The sequence below is a fragment of the Chiloscyllium plagiosum genome, unplaced genomic scaffold (assembly GCF_037043375.1).
Source record: "Chiloscyllium plagiosum isolate Xiang-an unplaced genomic scaffold, Cpla_swu_hap1 HiC_scaffold_10, whole genome shotgun sequence".
Taxonomy (NCBI): Eukaryota; Metazoa; Chordata; class Chondrichthyes; order Orectolobiformes; family Hemiscylliidae; genus Chiloscyllium; species Chiloscyllium plagiosum.
In genome coordinates this window covers 53,406,172-53,430,263 of record NW_028270148.1, presented here as the reverse complement: position 1 = coordinate 53,430,263, position 24,092 = coordinate 53,406,172, and the positions used below count along the sequence as shown (strand labels likewise).

Genomic DNA, 24,092 nt, shown 5'->3' with positions numbered 1-24,092 from the left:
TCCGCCCCCACCCCAGTCTGACCTATCACCCTCACCTTGACCTCTTTCCACCTATCACATTTCCGACGCCCCTCCCCCAAGTCCCTCCTCCCTACCTTTTATCTTAGCCTGTTGGACAAACTTTCCTCATTCCTGAAGAAGGGCTTATGCCCGAAACGTCGATTCTCCTGTTCCCTGGATGCTGCCTGACCTGCGCTTTTCCAGCAACACATTTCCAGCTCTGATCTCCAGCATCTGCAGACCTTACTTTCTCCTCAAATAATTCTGAATTAGTACTCCAAAGTCCCTTTGTGCTTCAGATTTTTGATGCCTTTCCCCATTTAGAAAATAGTCTGTATTCTTCCTATCCAAATGCATAACCTCACTTTCCCACACTGTGTGTGTATTCCATTTGCTACTTCCTTGCCCACTCTCCTGGCTTGTCCCAGTACTTCTACAGCCTCCCCACCTCCTGCATTCTACCTGCCCCTCCACCTGTTTGTGTCATGTGCAAACTTAACAATACCATCTCTGTTCCTTTGTCCAGATCACTAATGGACAACATGAATAGTTGTGGTCTCTGCAGAACACCATTAGTCACTGGCTGCCATCCTGAAAAAACTCCTTTATCCCCACTCTCTACCTTCTGCCAGTCAGTCAATCTTCCATCCATGCCAGTATCTTGTCACTAACACTATGGGCTTTTATCTTATTTAGCTGACTTCTTTGTTGCACCTTTCAGAGGCTTTCTGGAAATCCAAATAGATCATGTCCACTGGCTGTCCTTGCTCTAACTTGCTCATTAACTTCTTCAAGAATTCTACCAGACTTGTCAGGCATGTTTTTCCCTTGATTAAGTCAGGCTGACTCAACTGTATTTTATCGTCCACTCCCAAGTATTCCACACTCTTATCCTTACTAATGGACTCTAAACTCTGAACAATGACAGAAGTCAGGCTAAATGACTGATAATTTCCTATCTTCTGCATCCCTCATTGCTTAAACAGGTGTTTATACTAGCCATTTTCCAGTCATCTGGGAGACTCTCTGACTCCAGTGACTTCTGAAAGATAACCATCAATGCCTGTACAATCCCCTCAGGTATTTCCTTCAGATGTAGTCCATCTGGTTTTGGGTGACATATCCACCTTCATATCTTTTGCTTTCCCTAGCACTTTCTGATGGCCAGCACATTCACATCTACCCCTTGATTCTCATGAAGTTCTGTTATACTGCTAGTGTCTTCAACCATGAAGATTGATGCAAAGTACCTCTTCAGTACCTGTTTCCCATTATTACTTCTCCAGCCTCATTTTCCAACAATACAATGTTCATTCTTGTCTCTTACCTTTCATAGAGCTAAAAGAAAAGTCTTGTAATCTTCTTTTATATTACTAGCTAGCTTAATCTCTTATTTCATCATCTCCCTCCCCTATTGCTTTCTTAGTTGTCCTTTGTTGGCTTTTAAAGTCTTTCCAGCCCTCTGGCTTCCCACTAATCTTCACTACATTTTTTGCGTTTTTTCTTTTGCTTTCAATTCCTGCCTCAGGTGACTGACTGTGTGGAGTTTGCACGTTCTCCCCGTGTCTGCATGGGTTTCCTCCGGGTGCTCCGGTTTCCTCCCACAGTCCAAAGCTATGCAGGTCAGGTGAATTGGCCATGCTAAATTGCCCGTAGTGTTAGGTAAGGGGTACATGTAGGGGTATGGGTGGGTTGCGCTTCGGCGGGGCTTGTGGACTTGTTGGGCCGAAGGGCCTGTTTCCACACTGTAAGTAATCTAATCTAATCTAAGTGGTCCTTGACTTCCCTTGTCAGCCATAGTTGCCTTGTCCTCCGGTTATGTTCCCTCCCTTGGGATAATTTCTGTTGTGCGTCCTAAATTACCCCCAGAAACTTCTGTCATTGCTACATCACTGTCTTCCCTGCTAGGCTCCCCTTGCTCAACTTTGGTCAGCTCTTCCGGCAAGTCTTTGCCATTACTTTACTCAATTGAAATGCAGTTACATCTGATTTCTTTTCCAGTTTCTTTTCCTCAAGCTTGCAGGGTGAATTCTATCATTTTATAGTCCTGAATCAGTTCTGTCTCATTACACATCACTAAATGCAGAATTTCTGTTCCCAAGTGGGTTCTATCAGAAGTTGCTCCTAAAAGTTGTCTCCTAGACATGCCTTGAATTCCTTTTCTTGGGATCCAGTACCAATTGAATTTACCAGTCCATCTGTATATTGAAGACCCCTTAAATAAGTCCCATCAGGGTTTTTGTGTGTATAAGACCATAAGACATAGGAGCGGAAGTAAGGCCATTCGGCCCATCAAGTCCACTCCGCCATTCAATCATGGCTGATGGGCATTTCAACTCCACTTACCCACATTCTCCCCGTAGCCCTTAATTCCTTGTGACATCAAGAATTTATCAATTTCTGCCTTGAAGACATTTAGTGTCCCAGCCTCCACTGCACTCTGTGGCAATGAATTCCACAGGCCCACCACTCTCTGGCTGAAGAAATGTCTCCGCATTTCTGTTCTGAATTTACCCCCTCTAATTCTAAGGCTGTGTCCACGGGTCCTCATCTCCTCGCCTAATGGGAACAATTTCCTAGCGTCCACCCTCTCCAAGCCATGTATTATCTTGTAAGTTTCTATTAGATCTCCCCTTAATCTTCTAAACTCCAATGAATACACTCCCAGGATCCTCAGCCGTTCCTCATATATGTTAGACCTACCATTCCAGGGATCATCCGTGTGAATCTCTGCTGGACACGCTCCAGTGCCAGTATGTCCTTCCTGAGGTGTGGGGACCAAAACTGGACACAGTACTCCAAATGGGGCCTAACCAGAGCTTTATAAAGTCTCAGTAGCACAATGATGCTTTTATATTCCAACCCTCTTGAGATAATTGACAACATTGCATTCGCTTTCTTAATCACGGACTCAACCTGCATGTGTGATTCCTCCACTCCACCCACATTTTTCTATGTCTTCTGATCCTATTTTTCTTCCTGCTATTGGTTTAATTTCATTTCTTACAATTAAGGCAACCCTGCTGTCTCTGCCCATCTGCCTGTCCTTTTGATAGGACAAGTATCCTTGGATATGTAGTTCCCAGCCCTCATCCCTTTTCAGCAATGTTTCTGCGATGCCCATAACATTGTACCTCAATTTCCATCTGCAGGACAAGCTCATTTGCCTTAGTTCACATACTGCGTGCATTTAAGTACAACACCTTCAGTCCTGTGTTGATTGCCCCCCTCCCCCTTCTCATAGCTGTTCCCTTAACAGCTATGCCTGAAGTTAGATTCCTGACCATTTCTATACGGTGTCCTGTTACTTTTTCTGGAAGCTTTATTGTTTCCTGAGACTGCCTTCCGTTTTAACTAGTTTAAAGTTCTTATGACCACCTTACTTGGTCTTTCAGCTCGAATCCTGGTTCCCAGATCAGTGGAGGTGGTCTGATCAGGTGAAGCCCATCCCTCCTGTCCCAACACTGGTACTAGTGCCCCATTGAATGGAAACAGTCTCTCCCGCACCACTGCTTTAGCCATCCGTTGACTTTACTAATCTTCTTATCTTTGTCAATTTTCGTGTGTTTTGGATAATAATCTGGAGATTCTGAGAGGTCCTATTCTTTAAATTTGTTTCCAAGTTTCTGGTATTCCCCAACCTCTTGCCGCCTTTTTCCTCTGTTGTTAGTTCCAACATGGACCACAACAACTGGATTGTCCCTCTCCCACTCAAATATCCGTTCAAGCCTGTTCAAGATGACCCTTACCTTGACGTGAATGGCCTGATCTGCATGGTGCTTTGCCTGCCGGGACTCTTGATCCTGCTTATAAATGATGCTGTCTAAACTCATAAATATTGAATCTCTTAACACTATCATGCTTATTTTTGCTTCCCTGCTTGAATAGTCTCTTGTACCTTGGTGATCAGTTTTCCCACCTTCCCTACAGTCCTTTTCCTCATCCACACAGTACCTCGGACCTGTTGGACAAGCTGAGGCTCTTGTAATGCTAAATTCAGGATCTTTCCACCTGCCTCACTTATAAAATGGTCCAAATGTGATTACCCATCTGACTTCCACCCCACTGCTACCTCATTGCTTGAGTGTCTGGAGTCACATAAAGACCAGGATAATAGATTTTTGTTTCCAATAACAAAAGTATCAGGTGGTCAATCCACAATTGAAGCTCTTACATGCCTACTTAAGGACCTCATCCAAGTGCCATTGAGTTAACCAACAGTGGGAAAGTTCTGTGCCAAATGGCTAAGCCAACAGATTTTCCTCGGTTGGTGGCAGCTGGAATGCTTCCTTCCTTTATGTCTTCCCTGAACCACAACGGAGCAGCCATTCTCCTGACCTCCTTCTCCACATCCAACTTGTTAGGCAGCAGTAGAGACTGCAGTGCTACATAAAATCAAAGTCGATGTTTTTTTGAGTGATTGTAAGGATAAGGGAAAGTGTAAGAGAGCGGGACTCAGAGTTGCTCTTTCAGAAAAGTGGCATAGACACTGTCAAATGGCACCTTCTGTGCTATAACAATTCTATGAATTGTAAAATTGGTGTTAATATATGAAATTATGAACAAGTTGATAATTGATGAATTTTGCCAGATGACAGTGATTTGGTGAAGTCGTAACCATTTTTGGTCAGAACAAATTATCTGCAATGTACATGCACCTTTCCCACCTCAGTAATTATATCAAGGACTAAATATCTCAAAAAAGAAAGTTGCTTATTTTTTTAATCTCTGTTCTATGTAGTGGAAAAACAAAGTGGCCTCCAGTGGGTTATAGATATTACCATCGCGTATCACAAAGCAAAGCCAATAGACATTCAGACTTGGATAATTGGTTACAGAAAACCAACAGTCACACATGTGCACTACAGGTAAGTCCTGTTGTTCTGTTAAATCTTTAACTGAATTCATGTATTCTTTAACCGGCTGCCAATTGGGATAATGTACTTGTTTAGTATAGCACAAGAGGGATTTGTTTTGATCGCATTCCCTTGTCACTATAAGCTATTGCTTTCTCTTCCCCGATTTAATTCTCTATCATTGTACCAAACTTGTCATTTTCTTTCAAAGAGACAAAGGGAATTATTCCAAAATGCACACAGCATTTGCAACAAGGTAGATAATTTAAAGGCAAAAGTAATTGAAAATGGGTATGATCTAATTGCCATTATAATAACATGGCTGAGGGTGACCAAGGAATATTTGATTATTAGAAAGGATAGGCATAAAGGAAGAGGAGATGGTGGTAAACTAATGATAAAGGATGGGATCGGTCCATTAGAGAGGAAGGATCTCCAATCAAAAGAACAAAATGCGGAACCTGTTAGAATGGAGCTAAGGAGCAGCAAGGGATAGCAAACGTTGGTAGGAGTTATTTGTAGGCCATCAAATAATTGTGGTAGTGTGGGTCATGGCTTTAATAAGGAGATTGGAGACTCATGTAGCATGAGTAATACAGTAATCATGGGTGACTTCAATCTGTGCATAGATTTGGTAAACATAATGAGCACTTACGATGTTGAGAATGAGTTTCTGGAGTGTGTAGGGACTGTTTGTAGAGCAGTATGTTCTGAAAAATATCAGAATGCAGGCTATTTTAGATTTAGTATTAAGAAATGTAAAAGCCTAACTAATAATTATGTTGCAAAAGAGCCTTTATAGAATCATGGAATCATATAGTGCAGAAGAGGTCCTTCAAGACATTGAGTCTGCACTGACACGTGAGAAACACCTGACCTTCAACCTAATCCCATTTAGCAACACATTGCCTGTAGCTTTGAATGTTACGATGTTCCAAGGGCATGAGTGGGCATAATATGATAGAATTTTACATTGTGATTGGGAGTGAGTTCATTTATCTTGAAGCTAGGGGATTACATTTGCACAGAGGAAATTATGAATGTATGAGGAGTAAATTGATTGAAGTGGATTCAATAAATACATTAAAAATATGACCGTACATTGGCAATGATTCTTTAAAGAATGATTGTATAGTTTACAGCAACTTTACATTCCTTCAAAGCACAAAACCCCAAAAAACACAGTCTTGGGGTTTGTGGTGATGTCATTTCCTGTTTGTTTTCTGAGGGGTAGTAGACTAAGCAAAGACATGCCAGAGAATTCCTAGAGGCTTAGCACTCCCAACCACAATGCCATAAACAAACACATAGATCTAAATGCCATCTATCAACCCCTCAGAAAAATGAACAGGAAATGACATCACCACAAAACCCAGGAACCCCATCCAGGAGAAAGATATAAATAGAAAGCAGGAGACAACAGCTTCGCTTCACTTGGAGGTCGCCCCTGATGATGTTACCTAGCCAGGTAATGAAACGTCTGGATATCAAACCTACAGCTCAGCAAACAAACCTACACCCTAAACCTCAACCTGAGCTACAAACCTTGCAAAAACATATATTAATGACTTGGACAAAATAAGTGAATGTACTGTAGTCAAATTTGCAAATGTCCCAAAAATAGATGGGAAGTCAAGTTGTGGGACGGATAAAAAGAGTTTGCAGAGGGAGATATCAATAAGCGGGCAAAAAATTGGCAAATGGACAGTAATGTGGGAAAATGTGAAGTTTTACATTTTTAGATTAGGTTAGATTACTTACAGGTTGGGAACAGGCCCTTCGGCCCAACAAGTCCACACCGACTCTCTGAAGAGCAACCCACCCAGACCCATTCCCCTACATTTACCCCTTCACCTAACACTACGGGCAATTTAGCATGGCCAATTCACCTAACCTGCACGTTTTTGGACTGTGGGAGGAAACTGGAGCACCCGGAGAAAACCCATGCAGACACTGTGATCAGGTAGGCTAATGGAATGTTGGCTCTTATCTCACGGTGGCTGTACAAGATGCTGGTGAGACCACATCTGGAATACTGAGAGCAGTTTTGGTCCCCTTATTTTAGCAAAGATATCATTTAATTGGAGCCTGTTCAGAGAAGGTCACTAGGGTGATCCCTAGTATGGAGGGATTGTCTTATAAGCAAAGGTGAAACAGTTGGCACTGTACTCACTGGAGTTCAAAATAATGAGAAGTGATCTCATCAAAACATATAGGATTCTTAGTGGGCTTAACAGGATGAATGCAGAGAGGATGTTTCCCCTCATGGGAGATTTAAGGACCAGAGGGCATAGTCTCAGAATAAAGGGCTGCAAATTAAGACTGAGATGGTGAGGAATTTATTCTGTCAGAGCTTGTCTTTAGAATTCCATAGAGAGCTGTGGGGGCTGAGTCCTTGTATACATAAGATTGAGATAGATTCTTGAATCAGTAAAGGAATCCAGGATTATGAAGAAAAGGCAGGAAAATGGATGTGAGGACTATCAGCTCAGCTATGATACTATTGAATGGCAGTGCAGGCTGATTGGGCCAAATGGCCTATTCCCGTTCCTATTTCTTATGGTCTTATGGGCTTGTTCCTGGGATGGTGGGACTATGCTAAGAAGAGAATTTGGACCTGTATTCTTTGGAGTTTCGAAGAATGAGATGTGATCTCATTGAAATCTATAAAATGTTTAAAGGAACAGATGGTGTTTCCCCTGGTTGGGAATCAACAACCAAGGAACACCATTTCAAAATAAGGGGGAAATTGCTTTAGACATGAATGAGAATTGTTTCTCACTCAAAGGACTGTGATTCTTTTAGAATTCACTACATCAGAGCACTGAGGAACCTCGGTCAATGAGAATGTGTAGAAGTGAATAGATTTTTAAATACTACTGATATAAAGGGATATCGATATAATGATGGAAAAAGGCACTGAAGTGGATTATCAGCCACGATTGTATTGAATGGGGGAGCAGACTTATCTGGCTGAATGGCCTACACCTGTTCCTGTGTTCAGCATCAAACTCATTACAAAGATGATTTGTCACTTCTAATTCTGCATTTCGTATTGGCTTTGTGTTCATCTCTCTATAATCCATTCGAGAGTACAGATAGGTCTCAGACTTCAATAGACTTTATGGATGGTTTTGACTTCAAGCCTTTAATTCTCAGATAATGAAGTAGTCTGTTCCTGCATGCAGCAAGACCTGGATAACTCTCAGGCCAGGTAAAAACAAGGACTTCAGATGCTGGAATCTAGATTTTGGATTAGTGGTGCTGGAAAAGCACAGCAGTTCAGGCAGCATCCGAGGAGTAGTAAAATCGACATTTTGGGCAAAAGCCCTTCATCAGGAATACAGGCAGAGTGCCTGAAGCGTGGAGAGATAAATGAGAGGAGGGTGGGGAGAAAGTAGCATTGAGTACAATAGGTGAGTGGGGATGGGGATGAAGGTGACAGGTCAGAGAGGAGGGTGGAGTGGATAGATGAAAAAGTGGATAGGTAAAAAAGAAGATAGGCAGGTAGGACAAGTCATGGGGACAGTGAGCTGGAAGTTTGGAATTGGGGTGAGGTAGGGAGAAGGGGAAATGAGGAAACTGGTGAAGTCCACATTGATGTCCTGGGGTTGAAGTGTTCCAAGGCGAAAGATGGGGCGTTCTTCCTCCTGGTGTCGGGTGGTGAGGGAGCAGCGGTGAAGGAGGCCCAGGACCTCCATTTCCTCTGCAGAGTGGGGAGGGGGTGTTGAAATGTTGGGCCACAGGGTGATGCGGTTTATTGGTGCGGGTGTCCCAGAGATGTTCCCTAAAACGCTCTGCTAGGAGGCATCCAGTCTCCCCAGTGTAGAGGAGACCGCATCGGGAGCAACGGATACAATAAATGATATTGGTGGATGTGCAGGTAAAATTTTGGATGTGGAAGGCTCCTTTAAGGCTTTGGATGGAGGTGAGGGAGGAGGTGTGGGCGCAGGTTTCGCAATTCCTGCGGTGGAAGGGGAAGGTGCCAGGACTGGAGGAGGGTTGTTGGGGGGGCGTGGACTTGACCAGGTAGTCACAGAGGGAACGGTTTTTGCGGAAGGCGGAAAGGGATGGGTCGAGAAATATATCCAGTGGTGGGGTCCGTTTGGAGGTGGCAGAAATGTCAGCGGATGATTTGGTTTATGTGAAGGTTGGTAGGGTGGAAGGTGAGCACCGGGGGGTTCTGTCCTTGTTATGGTTGGAGGGGTGGGGTTTGAGGGCGGAGGTGCGGATGTGATGAGATGCATTGGAGGGCATCTTTAACCACATGGGAAGGGAAATTGCAGTCTCTAAGAAGGAGGCCATCTGGTGTGTTCTGTGGTGGAACTGGTCCTCCTTGGAGCAGATATGGCAGAGGCAGAGGAATTGGGAATACGGGATGGGAAGAGGTGTAATCCAGGTAGCTGTGGGAGTCGGTGGGTTTGTTTAAAAAAAAATATCTTTGTAAAGTCGGTCATCATTAATGGAGTTGGAGAGATCCAGGAAGGCGAGGGAGGTGTCAGAGATGGTCCAGGTAAATTTAAGGTCAGGTTAGAATGTGTGGAATTTAATGGCAAGTAACACTTGCAACACGCAAAGCAAGGCAGTGTTCATCTTGAACAAAAGCAAATCTAACCATATTCCTTTTGTCATTGACTGGCTTTACCATCAGAATCCTGGAGGTGACTATTGAGCACAAAACAGCAGGACAAGCCACACAAATACAATGGTTAGGAACAGATCAGAACTGGTTATTCAAAAGCTAGTAACTCATCTCTTGACTCTTCAAACTCTTTTTCTCTCATCTGTATGATGTAGTTCTCTTGCCTGCTGTACTCCCTTACACAGTCTGCAATGATTCACAAAACATCTTGCCTTAATTTAAGATTTGGCAATGACTGCTGGCCTTGTCTCAATCACCTACATCCCATGAACAGATTAAAGAAGAATTCCAGAATGTTGAACGTTTTTTGTCTTTGAGATATAAATTGATACCATATAGTTGTTATCAACTGATCTTTTTTTTTCTCTCCAGATAAACCAAATTCACAAATATATTAGGTTTGTATAATCTGGAGAGATTTGCTACTACTTAAATTTTGCAATTTAACAATCGGTTTTGTCAGTAAATAAATTGTTTCAGTCACAACTATATTAATTACTTGACCGTATTATTCCTGTACTTTTGATCTTGAATGAACATTTGGAAACTAATCATTGATTTTAAGTCCAAATTACACACACAATCTCATATGTTTTGTTTCTTTTTGAGTATAAATTGATAAAGCAGATTATGATTAAAATAGTGGGATCAACAGTTATTGCATGAAGTAATTTCAGATGTCAAGGTTGCTAAGATTTTCCTGACATTTTAGGTCTAAGTTCATGTACTTTCATAAATGATATGTGTATAATATTGGTTGGTCAAAATTACATTTGGCTTGATGTATGGAACGTTTCTTAGGGTTTCACCAGAAAATGTGACCAAAATGTAGGCCTGTGCATTCAGAATGAACAATCATTTGCAGTTACATCGAACTAATTCTTCTCACAAAGGATTCTGTCTTATTTCTATATAGTATGGAGGAAAGGGAGGCAGTGGACATCAAGAAGATTAATGGACTAGGGTAGGGAGCCTGACGCACAACTGAAAAGATAGAACTTGAAGTATTTAACAATGGTGAAATAAGCAAAGAGGAGGGAATGGAGTGGAGAATTCCAGAGGACAGACATATAGTAGTGTACAAACAGCCAACGATGGTAGAGGAACATCAGTGTTGGAGGAACAGTAGGTATTTACAACAATGTAAGTGGGTAGGTGCTTGTGTTAAGGTATTGTCCAATTTATATAAACTCTCCATTGGAGCTCTCGCCTCCTTCCAACTACATCTTATTATCTGTATCGTTTGGGCCATGTAGGAGTATGTGGCTGAGGAGAAGGTAGATGCTGATAATTTTGCTGCTGCAGTAGTTGCCTGGATATGGTCTGTGATTTTAGCAGAGATACATCAGAGGTAGAGCTACATTAGTTGCTCCCATGCCATGGTGGAAGCAAGGCGTACAGCTCAAGGTTACTTGAGTGCTTTCTAAGCAGTTATCAATCATTTAAAAAGCAGTGAAAGTACTGCCTGAAAGAGTGCTTTGTACAGCAGTCTCTTAATTAACTTGGCCTGAACTTTTTTGTGAAAGAGGCGAATGCCATACATGTGGTGAAAGTGACTGTTCAATACTCTTTGGATGGAGAAAATCAGATCGTATTTTGATTTCATGTTGGACATTTGATCAAATTTGATGCCAAATTTAAAACTCATGTCAGTGAGAGTCAGGATAGAAAATTTGAGCCAAAGTTGTAGCTGGCCACCAATGAATATGGTTGTGTTAGAGGCCAATCCTCTGAATCCCAAGATATTACTGCGGGAATTCCCCAACTGCCAAGCAACTGTTTCATCAATGAACAGTCTTCCAGCACAGGATATGATGTGCGAATATAGTTTTATGCACACTGTTCAGTTCCATTTGCAGCTACACAGATAATGAATCCATCCTTGTCCACGTGCAGTAGGACCTGGATAACACTTAGGTTTGTTTTAATAACTGACAAATAACATTCCTGCCTTCTTTCATGCCTGCTTCTTATCTTGCATAGACCCCGATAAACATAGCCTCATAGTTTCCACATTCAAACATGTCCTGGAGGCAGGTTTCGGAAGTTTAGAACAAGATTTTGCTGAATTTTTTAAAATAAAAAACTTATTATTTGCAAGTTTAAATGAGGGTAGAGTGATGATGGTAAATCTAGTTTTTAGTCCGGAATCCTCATTCCAGGCCGAGGTGCACCCATAGTCAAATTGTTCCACTACAGGTAGTTCTCCTTTAACAAACATTTATTAAACATGCATTGTCTGTAATGTGGCTTGTGAATTGCTGACTTTTTTTGTAATAAAGCGAACATTCGTTCGCTTTTATTCAATTCTCATCGTTGGCACTAGGTATCACGGTGCACCGAGGCGTGGACTCTGCATCAGCGTCACGTGATCAGTCGGTTTGTGCACTTTCTTGCGAAGAGCTTCGTGAAAGGTATTGTGAAGTATTTGTGCTAGTGGACTTTGAAAAGTATCGTGAAAAATGTCTCTTCAGCCTGAAGGCAAGAAGCTGGGAACAATCTTAATTTAAAAACTGAAAGTTGAGATAAGAATGAAATTTCACTGGAATTGGCCAGCCATAAAAGGACAGTGTTGAGATGCAGTTTGAAACTTGGCTTTGTTGTTTGTATTAAGAGCTTTTTACTCTTTTTGTTTAAAAAATTTCTTTTACATGCTAAAGAACATCTGCAGACTCCTGTGAATCTGTTTCAGTGACTAATCACTATGGTGATTAACTGCAAAGAAAAACCAGTACAGGGACTAGGATGTGGTCAGAGTCAGTAAACTCTGCCTATGGTGAGAAAGATAAAGGTGGCAAACATACTGCTACTTTTGGTGCATGTGTGGAGTTGTCCTGAGGGGGTGACGAGGCTGTACAGAAGAGATTCCAGGTTAGTCCGAGTCAGATATTAGCGATGATGAGGGTAAGTGTGGAAGATGTTGCAGGAAAATGGTGGGTACAGTAACAGAGAGAGAGTGAGTATGAGATATTATCCTGAAGATGGTGGTACTTTCACTGGCTGAATGGAAAAGGTCATTGATCTTCTTCCAACATTCTGAGTATTCCTTCAGATGATTGAGACTGCACAAGCCTGGATTGTAACCCTGGTCCAGGTTGGTATGGTTCCAGGGTGTCACATGAAAACGCAACTCTGGCGTTTTATAGGAGAACTAATGACACTGTACAACAAGCATCTATTCAATAATGTGGAAAATTGTTTGGTATATCCTGGCCATACAAAGCAGGACAAATCCAACTGGTAGTTAAAGCCCTATCAGTCTGTTTTCTGATGTAAACTGATGGTCTGGGTTGATAATGCTATCAAAACAAGGCTTGCTCAGAAATAGTCAGCTCACTGATATTCACTTTGGATTCTGCCAGAGCCACTCAACTTCTGACCTATATTGTCTTGGTCAAGCATTTACAAAAGAGCTGAACTCAAGAGGTGAGGTGAGAGAGATTGTTCTTGACATCAAGGCAGCATTTGACCAAGTCCAGTATCAAGGAGTCCCAGCAAAACTGGAATGGGTACATATTAGAGCAAAAGTATTCTGGTAGTTGGAAACATACTTAACACAAAAGAAGATGCTAGTACAGCACTTAATTAGGAAGACTAATGGAACACTAACCTTTATTACAAGAGGAATTGAACATAAAAACAAGAGTGTTATTTGTCAGTGAAATAGGGCATTGGTGAGACCAAATAGCGACCACCCTTTTCGGGCAAAGAAGAAGGGAATTGTTTTGTGGCTGTGAGACTATAAAACACTCTGCCTCAAAAGTTGGTGGAGCTGAGATTATTGCATATTTTAAGCAAAGGTACACTCTTGCTTGGCAAGAAAATCAAAAGTTATGGGTGACCATAGAGTCATAAATGAAAGGGTTTACTATTAGTGTAGAGTTCAGCAGTATTGAGATGACTGATGCTGAAGTAGTCCACATCTAAAATGCAGCATAATCTGGACAACATCCAAGCTTTGGCTGACAAGTGACAAGTAACATTCAAGCCACTCAAATGCTAGGCAACTGCCATCTGAAACAGAAGAGAATTATAACAATCTCCACTTACCATTCAATAGCATCATCATCACTGAATCCCCCCACTATCACCAACCTAGGAGTTACCATTGACCAGAAGCTGAACTGCACTAGCCAAATAAATACTGTGGCTACAAGTACAGGTCAGGGGCTAGGAATTCTGCAATAAGCAACTCTCCCCCGACTCTCCAATGACTCTGCACCATCTGGAAGACACACACCAGGATGTAATGGAGTACTCTTCATTTGTCTGAACAAGTAAATCTCCAACCACATTCAATGTTTGACGTTAACCCAGGACAAAACAGCCTACTTGATTGGCATCCCATCCACTGTCTTCAGCATTTATTCCCTTCACCACTGTTGGTGGTAGAAATATGAGCTATCTACAAGATGCATTGCAAAAACTCAGCCAGGCACTTTCGATATCATTTTCCAAATTTGCAATCTCCACCATCTAGAAGGACAAAGGCAGCAGATGCAAAGGAATGGGACCACCTGCAAATTCCCCTCCAAGCCATAATTTTGACTTGAAACTATATCAACATTCCTTCACTATTTCTGGGTCACAGTCCTGGAACTCCTTTCTTAACAGAACTGTGGCTGTACCCACACCCTAAGGACCGCAGTGGTTCAAGAATGCAACTCACCACCACTTCCCAAGAGCAATCCGAGATGGGCAAAAAATAATTATTGTCCCAGGCAATAACCGCCATATCTCTTGAACTTATTTTTAACGAAGTGTTGTAAATTCCGTTTTGCAAAAATAAGATACAATTAAGCCACTTACCAGAATTGCTATTGATGGGCCACAGGCAATAGTGCTAAACAGTGCTTAGACAAAATTTAAAAAGCTGATAACTGATTTCCAGAATTTTGAATATGTCAGCATAACATTCATCAGGAGTATTTTGTGTCTAAGAAACTGCATTTTTGAAGCATTTCATAACAGCTGTTTAGGAAATTGTCATCAAATTTAAACCACTCCACTCAATTACAAGTGACTTTCCCTGTAAATCTGACTGCAGACCATATTCACACTTAGGCTGGCTATATTTTTTAATTGCTCATTGTTTTCCCATCTGTTACTTCATTGATTCTGGATTTAACACATCAGAGAAGCTTCACATATTTGCCGTGGATTAGTTTGGATGTACGACGCCTAATAAAGGTAACATTTCTCAACTTTATTAACTACAAGATACTGAACTCCCTCAGGACAATTCCAGTTTTTGTTCAATGGTCTCCAGTGTTGTCCTTGCTAGTTTGAAGTTCAGTGGGAGGGCAAATAATGAACATATAGCAGGCAGGTGCATACACTATTGGAAGTACGTTTTAGAGATGGGCTTTTTAAAAAGTCCCATCTAACTCCAATGTCAATGGTGTCTTTTTTGCCTTCCTATGTTAAGGGAGCTGAACTATTCCAATTTCCTTCTTTAAAATGCCATAGCTTTCAGGTTCCAGGCTGCTTTCTTGCTCCAGTGATGAGATCCACCTTTTGCCAATCTAATGTTCAACTCACTAGGTATATCTGCATCCAGAGACATGCCAGAATCCCATTGAGCCAGTGGAAGAGGGCATCCTGAGTCCTCTACCTTTGTTTAGGTAAATTAGTTGCCCCTGGACAAGATCTAAGCTGTATACGGGAGATTTCTGCTAAGGAAGCAGGAACTGATGGAACCCTTGAGACGTTTGGCACATTGAACACTTACTGTAAAGATTGTAAACTGGAAAATTGTAGTTGTATCTTCCGTACTGTTGGATGTATGTCCTGAAGTTTTCTTTACAGAAAATGTTTATTGAGATTGCACTTGGTCCATTGTAAAGTGGAACTAAAGGCTGGATTTTAATATAATTTATTTTACTCACCTCAGTATCAAAAATTAATAATTACATTGTTAATTTCAAGAATGCATTAAAACTAATTTTGAAGGTGACTATTTTTCACAGCTTTCATGGCCATGTACTTGATTTTAGAGAGACCATCATCACTGGGGAAGAAGTGCTGAGCAAACTATTGGGATTTAAAGCAGACAAGTCCCCAGGGCCTGACAGCCGATGTCCTAGGGTCTTAAAGGAAGTGGCAGCAACAATAGAAGTTCCATTGTTTATACCATTCCAAAATTCCCTGGATGTGAGAAAAGTTCCAGTGGATTAGAAAAATGTTTATCTAATACCCTTATTCAAAATGGGAGGAAAGCAGAAAATAGGAAAATGCAGAACAGTTAGTTCAACTTATCTTTAGAAATTGTCAGATCCATTATTAAGGAAATAATAACAGGACATTTGGAAAGTCAAAGTATAATCCATTGGAGTCAGCATGGTTTTATGAAGCATAAATCATGTTTGACTACTTTGCTGGAGTTCGTTGGAGATGTAACAAGCCATATGAATAATGGGGATCCAGTAATATATCTGGACTTCCAGAAGGCATTTATGTTGCTGCACAAAAGATTACTGGACAAGGTAAGGGGTAATAAGGGTTAGGGGTAATTTAGTAGCTGGGATAGAGGACTGGCTGACCGACGGAGAGAGTCTGGATAAATTACTACCTGAATGGCTGTAAGTTGGGTGGGGGAGTGTGCAGTGGGACCTGAGTGTCCTTGTGCACCAGTCGCTGAAGGCAAGCATAAAGGTGCAGCAGGTGGTAAAGAAGGCAAATGATATGTTGGCCTTCGTTGTGAGACATTTCGAGTACAGGAGCAGGGATGTGTTGTTGAGGTTACACAGGGCCTTGATGAGGCCACACCTGGAATATTATGTCCCAGTTTTGGTATCCTTTTCTGAGGAAGGATGCTCTTGCTCTTGAGGGAGAGCAGCGAAGGTTTACCAGGCTGATTCCGGGGATGGCGGGAGTGACATATGAGGAGAGATTGACTAGGTTAGGATTGTTTGAACTGGAGTTCAGGTGAGTGAGGGAGGATCTCATAAAGGCTTAAAATTGTAACAGGACTAGATGGGGTCCTGCAGAGAAGATGTTCCTGATGTTGGGTGCGTCCAGAACCAGGGGTCACAGACCCAGAGGATTTGGGGTGGACCATTTAGGATGGACATGAGACATTTCTTCACCCAAAGAGCAGTGAGCCTATGGAATTCGTTACCACAGGAAGTAGTTGATGCCAAAACATTGTTGTATTCAAGAGACTGCAGGATATAGCACTTGTGGCGAATGGAATCAAAGGTTATTGAGTGAAAGCAGCAATAGGGTTTTGAGTTGGACAATCAGCCATCACTGTGATAAATGGTGGAGCAAGCTCGAAGGGCCGAATGGCCTCTTCCTGTTCCTATCTCCTATGTTACTATAGATGGATCTTTTTCTAGTTGGCAAGATGCAGTGAGGTGCCGCAAGGTTTGGTTCTCGAGCCCGCAAATCATCGATATTAATGACTTGGATGCAGGGATAGAACGTAATGTCATCAAATTTGCAGATGACACCTAAAATGGTGGGAAAATAAGTTGGGATAAATGGATAATAAATTTATAAAAGGATATGGATAGGTTAAGTCGATGGGCCGAAATTTAGCAGATGAATTTTAACATAGGTAAGTGTGAGGTTATCCATTTTGGTCTGAGAAATAAAAAGGCAACTTATCTTAAGAGGGAAAAAGTTGAGTGTTTCAGTGCAGAGGGATCTGGTGACATTGTACTTGAATTGCAGAAAACTATATGCAGATACAGAAGGAAATAAGGAAGGCAAAATGAATAGAGTATAAAAAGTAGAGATGTGTGGGTGCAGTTGTATTCCATATTAGTGACTGTGCACCTGGAGTATTACACACAATTTTGGGCCTCTTCCTTGAAGAGGGATGTAATTTCTTTGGAAGTAGTTCTGAGGAAGTTCACTAGAATGATTCCAGAGATGAAGGGGTTGTCTTATGAAGAGAAACTGAGCAGTTTCGACCTTTACTGTCTGGAGTTTAGAAGAATGACAGGAGATGTAATTGAGATAATTAAGATACTAAATAGGATTAGCAAATTGGATGGAGAAAGGATGTTTCTTCCTGTCAGGCAATCTAGAATGTGAGGTCACTGTTTTAAATCTGCTACACCTTATCTTAACCATGAAGATGAGAAATTATTTCTCTCAAAAGGTTGTGAATCTGTAGAATCCACTTTTTTACAAAGTGTGGTGGATATTGGGACGTTGAGTAAACTTAAGGAGGTGGACAGGTTTTTAATTCGTCATGGGATGAAGGGTTCTAGAGAGTGGGCAGGAAACTGGAGTTGAGACAGAGATGAGATCAGTCATGATTGTATCAAATGGAGGGACTGAATTGTGCACTCTGGCTCCAAGTTCTTCTGTTCTTAATTGCAATGTTTTGTTGGCTCAAGTTTTCATAATCTACATACTTTCTTCCTTTTGTTCACACTTCCCAATTTTAAAAGAAACCATTCAACAAGTTTTAATTTATCTGCAAACCTCAAAAGAAAAACATACTTAACAGATATTGTTTCTTTTTTAACTATCATCTTTTTCTGCCCTCCTTTGTGCACATAACAGTATTTAGTAACAATATTCCACTTGCAATCGCTCCTGCAGTGTTAATGGCTGTTAACTGAGTAAGTGGAGGAAAATCCAATAGTAAGTCTCTCTATAATGTATATCAAAAATTACAAGTTTATTCTAGGAATGGCAGATTGGAGTAAAGTGTTCAAATTAATGCATTCTTTGATCTAATGAGTATTCCTGCTCTATAGCTGGTGTTTTGCTTTTATAAGCACACTTAAAACTTGTGTGTGTATTTTGCTGATCAGATTTAGTTTTGTGCTGGAAAAAGGATTGAGTTTTCAATTCATCTGACCCTTGATAAATGCTACACGTGAATCTATTTAGCAGAATCACTTGTGGTCCAGAGTCAGAGTTCAAATCTTATTAGCGAGACTTGGATTTAAACTGGTTAAAAGAGAAAAATCGAAAGGCAGTTAAAAGACAGTTTTTTTCACTGCTTGCTAGTAAATAAAAATATACCAAGTTGTTCAGTTGTGGGACAACTTCTGGTTGTTTTGTTCGTGGAGTAAAGGGAGCATGCATAAACTTGTAAGCTATACAAAGACATGAAGGATAATTCTGACATTGATTAGATGGTGGGATAGGCAAAAATTAATGGTTGAAATTCAGTGTCTAAATGTGAGGTATCCGTTTTGGTTCAACTAATAATGATAGAGAGATGAGGGATTTTGTCGTTCCATCTCTCAAAACATTGCATTTCAAGTGGATTAAGTTAACCAGAAAAGCGAACGAAGATGAAGCTGTTTAGCGAGAGGTATTGCTGGGAGTTAGCAATATAACATTAATAAAGCCTTAGTAAGAACACAGTTCGAATGGCTGTCTGCAGTTTTGGGCTCCAGACTATTGGAAAAATGTTGAGGCAATTTTTAAAAAAAAAAAAGCACAAAGTCATCAGGATTTTTCAATACATTTCTTTGAGACATTGGGGCTGCATAGTTATAACAAAGGAGATCTGGAAAGGTGCTTACAATTATAAAAGTATAAAACACTGACAAAAGGGCAACTTTCTCACACAGTGGTGCGTGCATGGAATGAACTACCAGAGGAAGTAATGGAAGCTGGTACAATTGCACCATTTTAAAGTCATCTGGATAGGTACATGAATAGAAAGGGTTTAGAGGGGTATGGACCAAATGTTGGAAAATTGACTGGATTAATTTAGGTTCTGGTCGCCATGGACAAGTTGGACTGAAGAGTCTATTTCCGTGCTGTAAAACTGAGTCTAAGACTGTTTGGGCTGAAAAGTCTTCCTGTGTTGTAATTATTTCAGGATGTGATCACACATCAATCTACAATGAAATAGTAAATGGAGTTAATTGTTTGCCACCTCAGAAATCCTTAGGAACTACAAGGCAACAAGTCAAAAGAAAAAAAACAAGTCAGCCATGCAAGTTCTTTTTATGATGGGACTACACAGGCAATAATTCATCAGTTTCTGAAAATCATGCAGACCCACTGTACTGTTTCCTTGACTTTGCTAAGGACCTTTAATCACTTTCAGCTTGTACCATTTTGTATGACAGTGCTTCTTTTCTTCCCTTATTTATGGAGTTTACCCTTTTGCTTGGGTTTCATCTGAACAAAATAATTAATCATTAAATATAAAGTCAGGAAAAAGTACCATTTGCTATAACCTCATAGTGCACATTTGTGTCACAGTGATCTGATTTCTGAAGTGTCTTACCATATTTAATGATATGGTGTTAGTTTATGTACTAAGATTAATATTATAGTAGAATCTATTATCCTGTAATATGTATCTTCATTTGATGCAATGTTTGCTGAATAAGTCTTTTCAAATTGATTTTGGTAATGAGATGATCATGAGTTATTCATGGAGGAACTAGCTATTTATTTTATTGAATGACCATATAGAATTAGCAACTTTTCTAGGCAGCTGTACTTTAGGAAAATGCTGTACAGTATGTATTATGTGTGTACATTATATGTTAAGTAGATAAGGCTTCAATGACAGTTCTGCTTTCTGTTGTATGCCTAGTTCCCTATGTTTTGGGTTCCCCATTTCCTATTTTGTCATTATAAGTCTTTTATTTTTCTTCTTTATCTTGTTTAATACAGTATAATAGAGCTTTTGGCTTCCTAACCCCATGCACTGCATCTCCACATTACAGACTGCAAAAGAAAGAGGTACTGGAAGTGGAAGTGCATTGCAATGTAGAATGTAGTAAGATGAGTCAAAATTTTGCGTGTCCCCTTTCAGGATTAAATATTCTGCATTTTATGTTTAGAGTATGAGTTTCCTGATTGCGATCCTGTAAGGGAGCCCTGACTGACAGATAAAAACAAGAGTGTAAGATATCCTGACACTCTGACGAAGCTGGATCAGTGTCAAGTACTTTTCACATGTAAATAAAGGTTGACTTAGAGTCATAGAGATGTACAGCATGGAAACAGACCCTTTGGTCCAACTCGTTCATGCCGACCAGATATTCCAACCCAATCTTGTCCCACCTGCCTGCACCCAGCCCATATCCCTCCAAACCCTTTCTATTCATATGCCCATCCAGATACCTTTTAAATGTTGCAATTGTACCAGCCTCCACCACTTCCTCTGGCAGCTCATTCCATACACTTATCACTCTCAGCGGGGAAAAAGTTGCTGCTTAGTTCTCTTTTATATCTTTCCCCTCTCACCCTAAACCTATGCCCTCTAGTTCTGGACTCACCTTGCCCAGGGAAAATACTTTGTCTATTTATCCTCTTCGCTGTGCTGGTGACAGGATATCAGCCTCTGTGGAATTATTTCATTTACGTGGAGTATTGCTTATAGTGCTAGTCTCTTTCCCTAAGAAGTGATAAACTTGCATTGAAGACGATTCAGTAAAAGCTCACTAGGTTCATGAGTTGACACTTGCTGTAAAACTAATTCAAGACAGTTATCACATTTGATATTAAACTAGTCACTTTTATTGTTCATAGCACTTGAGTAATTTTAAATAGCTTCTATGTCCATATTGTAAACTATAAAAGTTGGCTGAATGGCTTTGCTGTTCTTTAATGCAAGATTAAGGGAATGGTGAAGGAGGTTACAAGGACCATTAATACTGAGGGACTTTGTATAATTTCAGCAGAGGGGAATAAATGGGTCAGTAGAAGTATATTAACTGATCCATTGCATCTCATTCATGACATTATGCTTGCCATCCTCCTGTTTCCTGGCCTTCACACAAGCCTCACTTAATGGATGATGACTGTAATAGCTTTTGTGCCTCCTAAATACAGACTTTTTTTTTTGCATTGCAATGTTGTGCAACAGGCAGGTCAATAAATGACTAGATGTTTTGTGGGGCATGTGGTCAAGTCATTGGCCTCCATTTTAATCACTAAACAACAACTACATTATCATGGATTCAGAGATAAAGGATGTTAATTTGACCCTTCCAAGGTCCCACTCAATTGGGGGAAGGTTTTCTGTACTGGGAAACCGACACGGAGCTGCTCACATAATTAAGTAGGCCTGCCACTATGGCTCCAGTTGCAGTAAACTGCATCAAATCCAACCCATAGTCTTCGATTCTTTCTCTAACAACAATAATTTATATAAAGTACACTTAGCAATTTAACTACAGATTTTAGCATTGCACAAAATAATCTTTCTCTCTTGTGGAGTGCAACTTTATTCCAGATTGCATATCAATCAAAGCTTTTTTCAAACAAAACTAGACATTCTGTTGAATTATTTTCGTATGTGAAAATAGTATTATAGGTATTTATTTAGAAAAATGGAAGTAAATAAAGAAATCTAATGCATAGGTTTACACTTTAGAGTGAGTGTTGGTGAATGCTTATGCATTTGTTCTAACTAGTGTTACCAGCCTGAGCATCTTGCTGTATACAAGCCAATCAGATCACAAACATTGTTTTAATTTTGATATTGTATTATTCTGAATTTTGGATCAGCTGAGTACTTCACAATGGTAAAGTAAAAGGTTGAGCTCTGATCTGTGTCACTGAGAGTGATTATCAAATAAATTGGTTTTGCTAATATGCCTGCATCATAATGTGAGATGACTGGAATTTTCTTTAACAACTCTGTTTTGATTTGTTTACATATTTTATTGGTAATGCAGTAGTATAATACTGTGCATTAAAACAATGAGTACGGCTTGAACTGACTGGTTTAATTTTTCTTGAACTGCTGAATTATCAATCTGGCAAAGGTGAGATTCAATAGTGTCTCAGTGGGGATTGGAAGTAGACTTGCATTGATGTCCCTTTCTCCAATATCACTACAAAATATTTGGAGGGAATATTAATCCTTCATTAATTTAAACTATTGATTTTGATCATAACAATGTTGTTAATGGCATGGCTTTACTAGAAAGTTCGAAGTGCAAGTCAGATTGAATGGATTAAAACAAAATGCTTGAAGAAATGGCTGTGCAACTGGGTAATAATGTGATAGAAGATGGGAAAGAGGTATGTTTAAAAATAAATTGAGAGAATAGAGATGTTAGGATGGACTATAAGATGAGGTTTAAAGCTATGAGAAGGTGGGGGGCTGATGTGGGTAAAAAAGAACTAAATTCTGAACACGAGTTGATAATATTTGCAAATACCTTGTACATCTGCAAGGCAGGTAGTCTGCATGTCAGGAACAGGCTCAAAGAATCAATAGGTTAGCCGACTGTCTATATAGAACAAATCAGTCTGTCTGAGATTTGGCAAAACAGTGGAGAAAATAGAGGATACTCTGAAGTTAAGACTGGATGAGGAGTTTGGGGTTAGAATGTCAAGCAGATAATTTCAATTTTGGAAACAAAGAAATAATTAATTTCTTGCAGGTCTGAGGATAGAGAATTATGAAGTACTTCATGACATTGTTTAAGATGCTTGAAACCCCTTGTGGGTTTTTTTAGTCAATGTACTTGGCAACTGCAGATTTCCAATTAATATACTGACAATTTGCAGTGCAGTGTTAAGGAAATGGTGTCTGTGGTGTTTACTGAAAGTGTTCAGGAGCAGCAGGTTAATTAGTATTTATACTATTTGTCAGGAGGTGCTAGTATTTACTGTGTATGGCCTGTCAGAAGAAAGCAATAATGTTCCGTGTGCCAAGGGAACTGATGGTACCTAATTTGAGTATAATTTGCATCTATTCCTGTAGTGTTTTAGTTTATATTCTTAGAGATGACCATTTTATTCTCTCACTTAGAGGCATAGAGATGTACAGCATGGAAACAGACCCTTCGGTCCAACCTGTCCATGCCGACCAGACATCCCAACCCAATCTAGTCCCACCTGCCAACACCCGGCCCATATCCCTCCAAACCCTTCCTATTCATATACCCATCCAGATGCCTCTTAAATGTTACAATTGTACCAGCCTCCACCACATCCTCTGGCAGCTCATTCCATACATGTACCATTCTCTGTGTGAAAAAGTTGCCCCTTAGGTCTCTTTTATATCTTTCCCCTCTCACCCTAAACCTATGCCCTCTAGTTCTGGACTCCCTAACCCCAGGGAAAAGACTTTGTCTATTTACCCTATCCATGCCCCTCATAATTTTGTAAACCTCTATAAGGTTTTAGAGCTAAGATTAGAAATCCTATTCTAGAATCTGTATGGAACTTACATTGTTTGGTTTTTACACTTTTATCTAGAGCTCAATTTTTAAGTAAAACCACGTGGAAGCAAATGTTCAGTGATTCAGATTATGAATAGTATTTTTAGAGTATGTAGGCATTGATATGGCAAATGTGATGCAGAAATTAGAAGATAAGAACCAGATGTAATTTTCTGAAGTTGAAGTAAGTGTTAACAAGAAAATTCAAGCATGTCATTTGGGAGTTGGGGAGCTGTTAAGATGTTACATTCTATCCACTTTCCTGTGTACCTCAGAAACCCAATCGACAATAAGATTTGAATAAGAAAATAGAGGTCTTTAAAATTTGCTCTTAACATATATTAGCAATTCAATATTAAAAAATCTTAGGCAGGAGTGAAAGGAACTATACTACTAAAATCGCATCCAGAAAAGAAAATGTCAGCTTTCTGGGCATTTGATCAGAGTTGAAAAGCTACCGAGGTTCTTCCTGAGGGA

At 40.3% G+C, this 24,092-nt stretch overlaps 1 protein-coding gene across 8 annotated transcripts in view; it reads left to right on the top strand.

Annotated features, from left to right (window-relative positions):
• Nucleotides 1-24,092, top strand: part of lpgat1 (lysophosphatidylglycerol acyltransferase 1) — a 131,339-nt gene that overhangs the window by 74,833 nt on the left and 32,414 nt on the right. For all 8 annotated transcript variants that reach the window (XM_087991347.1, XM_087991348.1, XM_043695877.2 and 5 more), the window contains one exon: nt 4,742-4,868. In XM_087991347.1, coding sequence (XP_087847473.1) covers nt 4,742-4,868 — 127 coding nt within the window. The remainder of the gene's footprint in view (nt 1-4,741; nt 4,869-24,092) is intronic.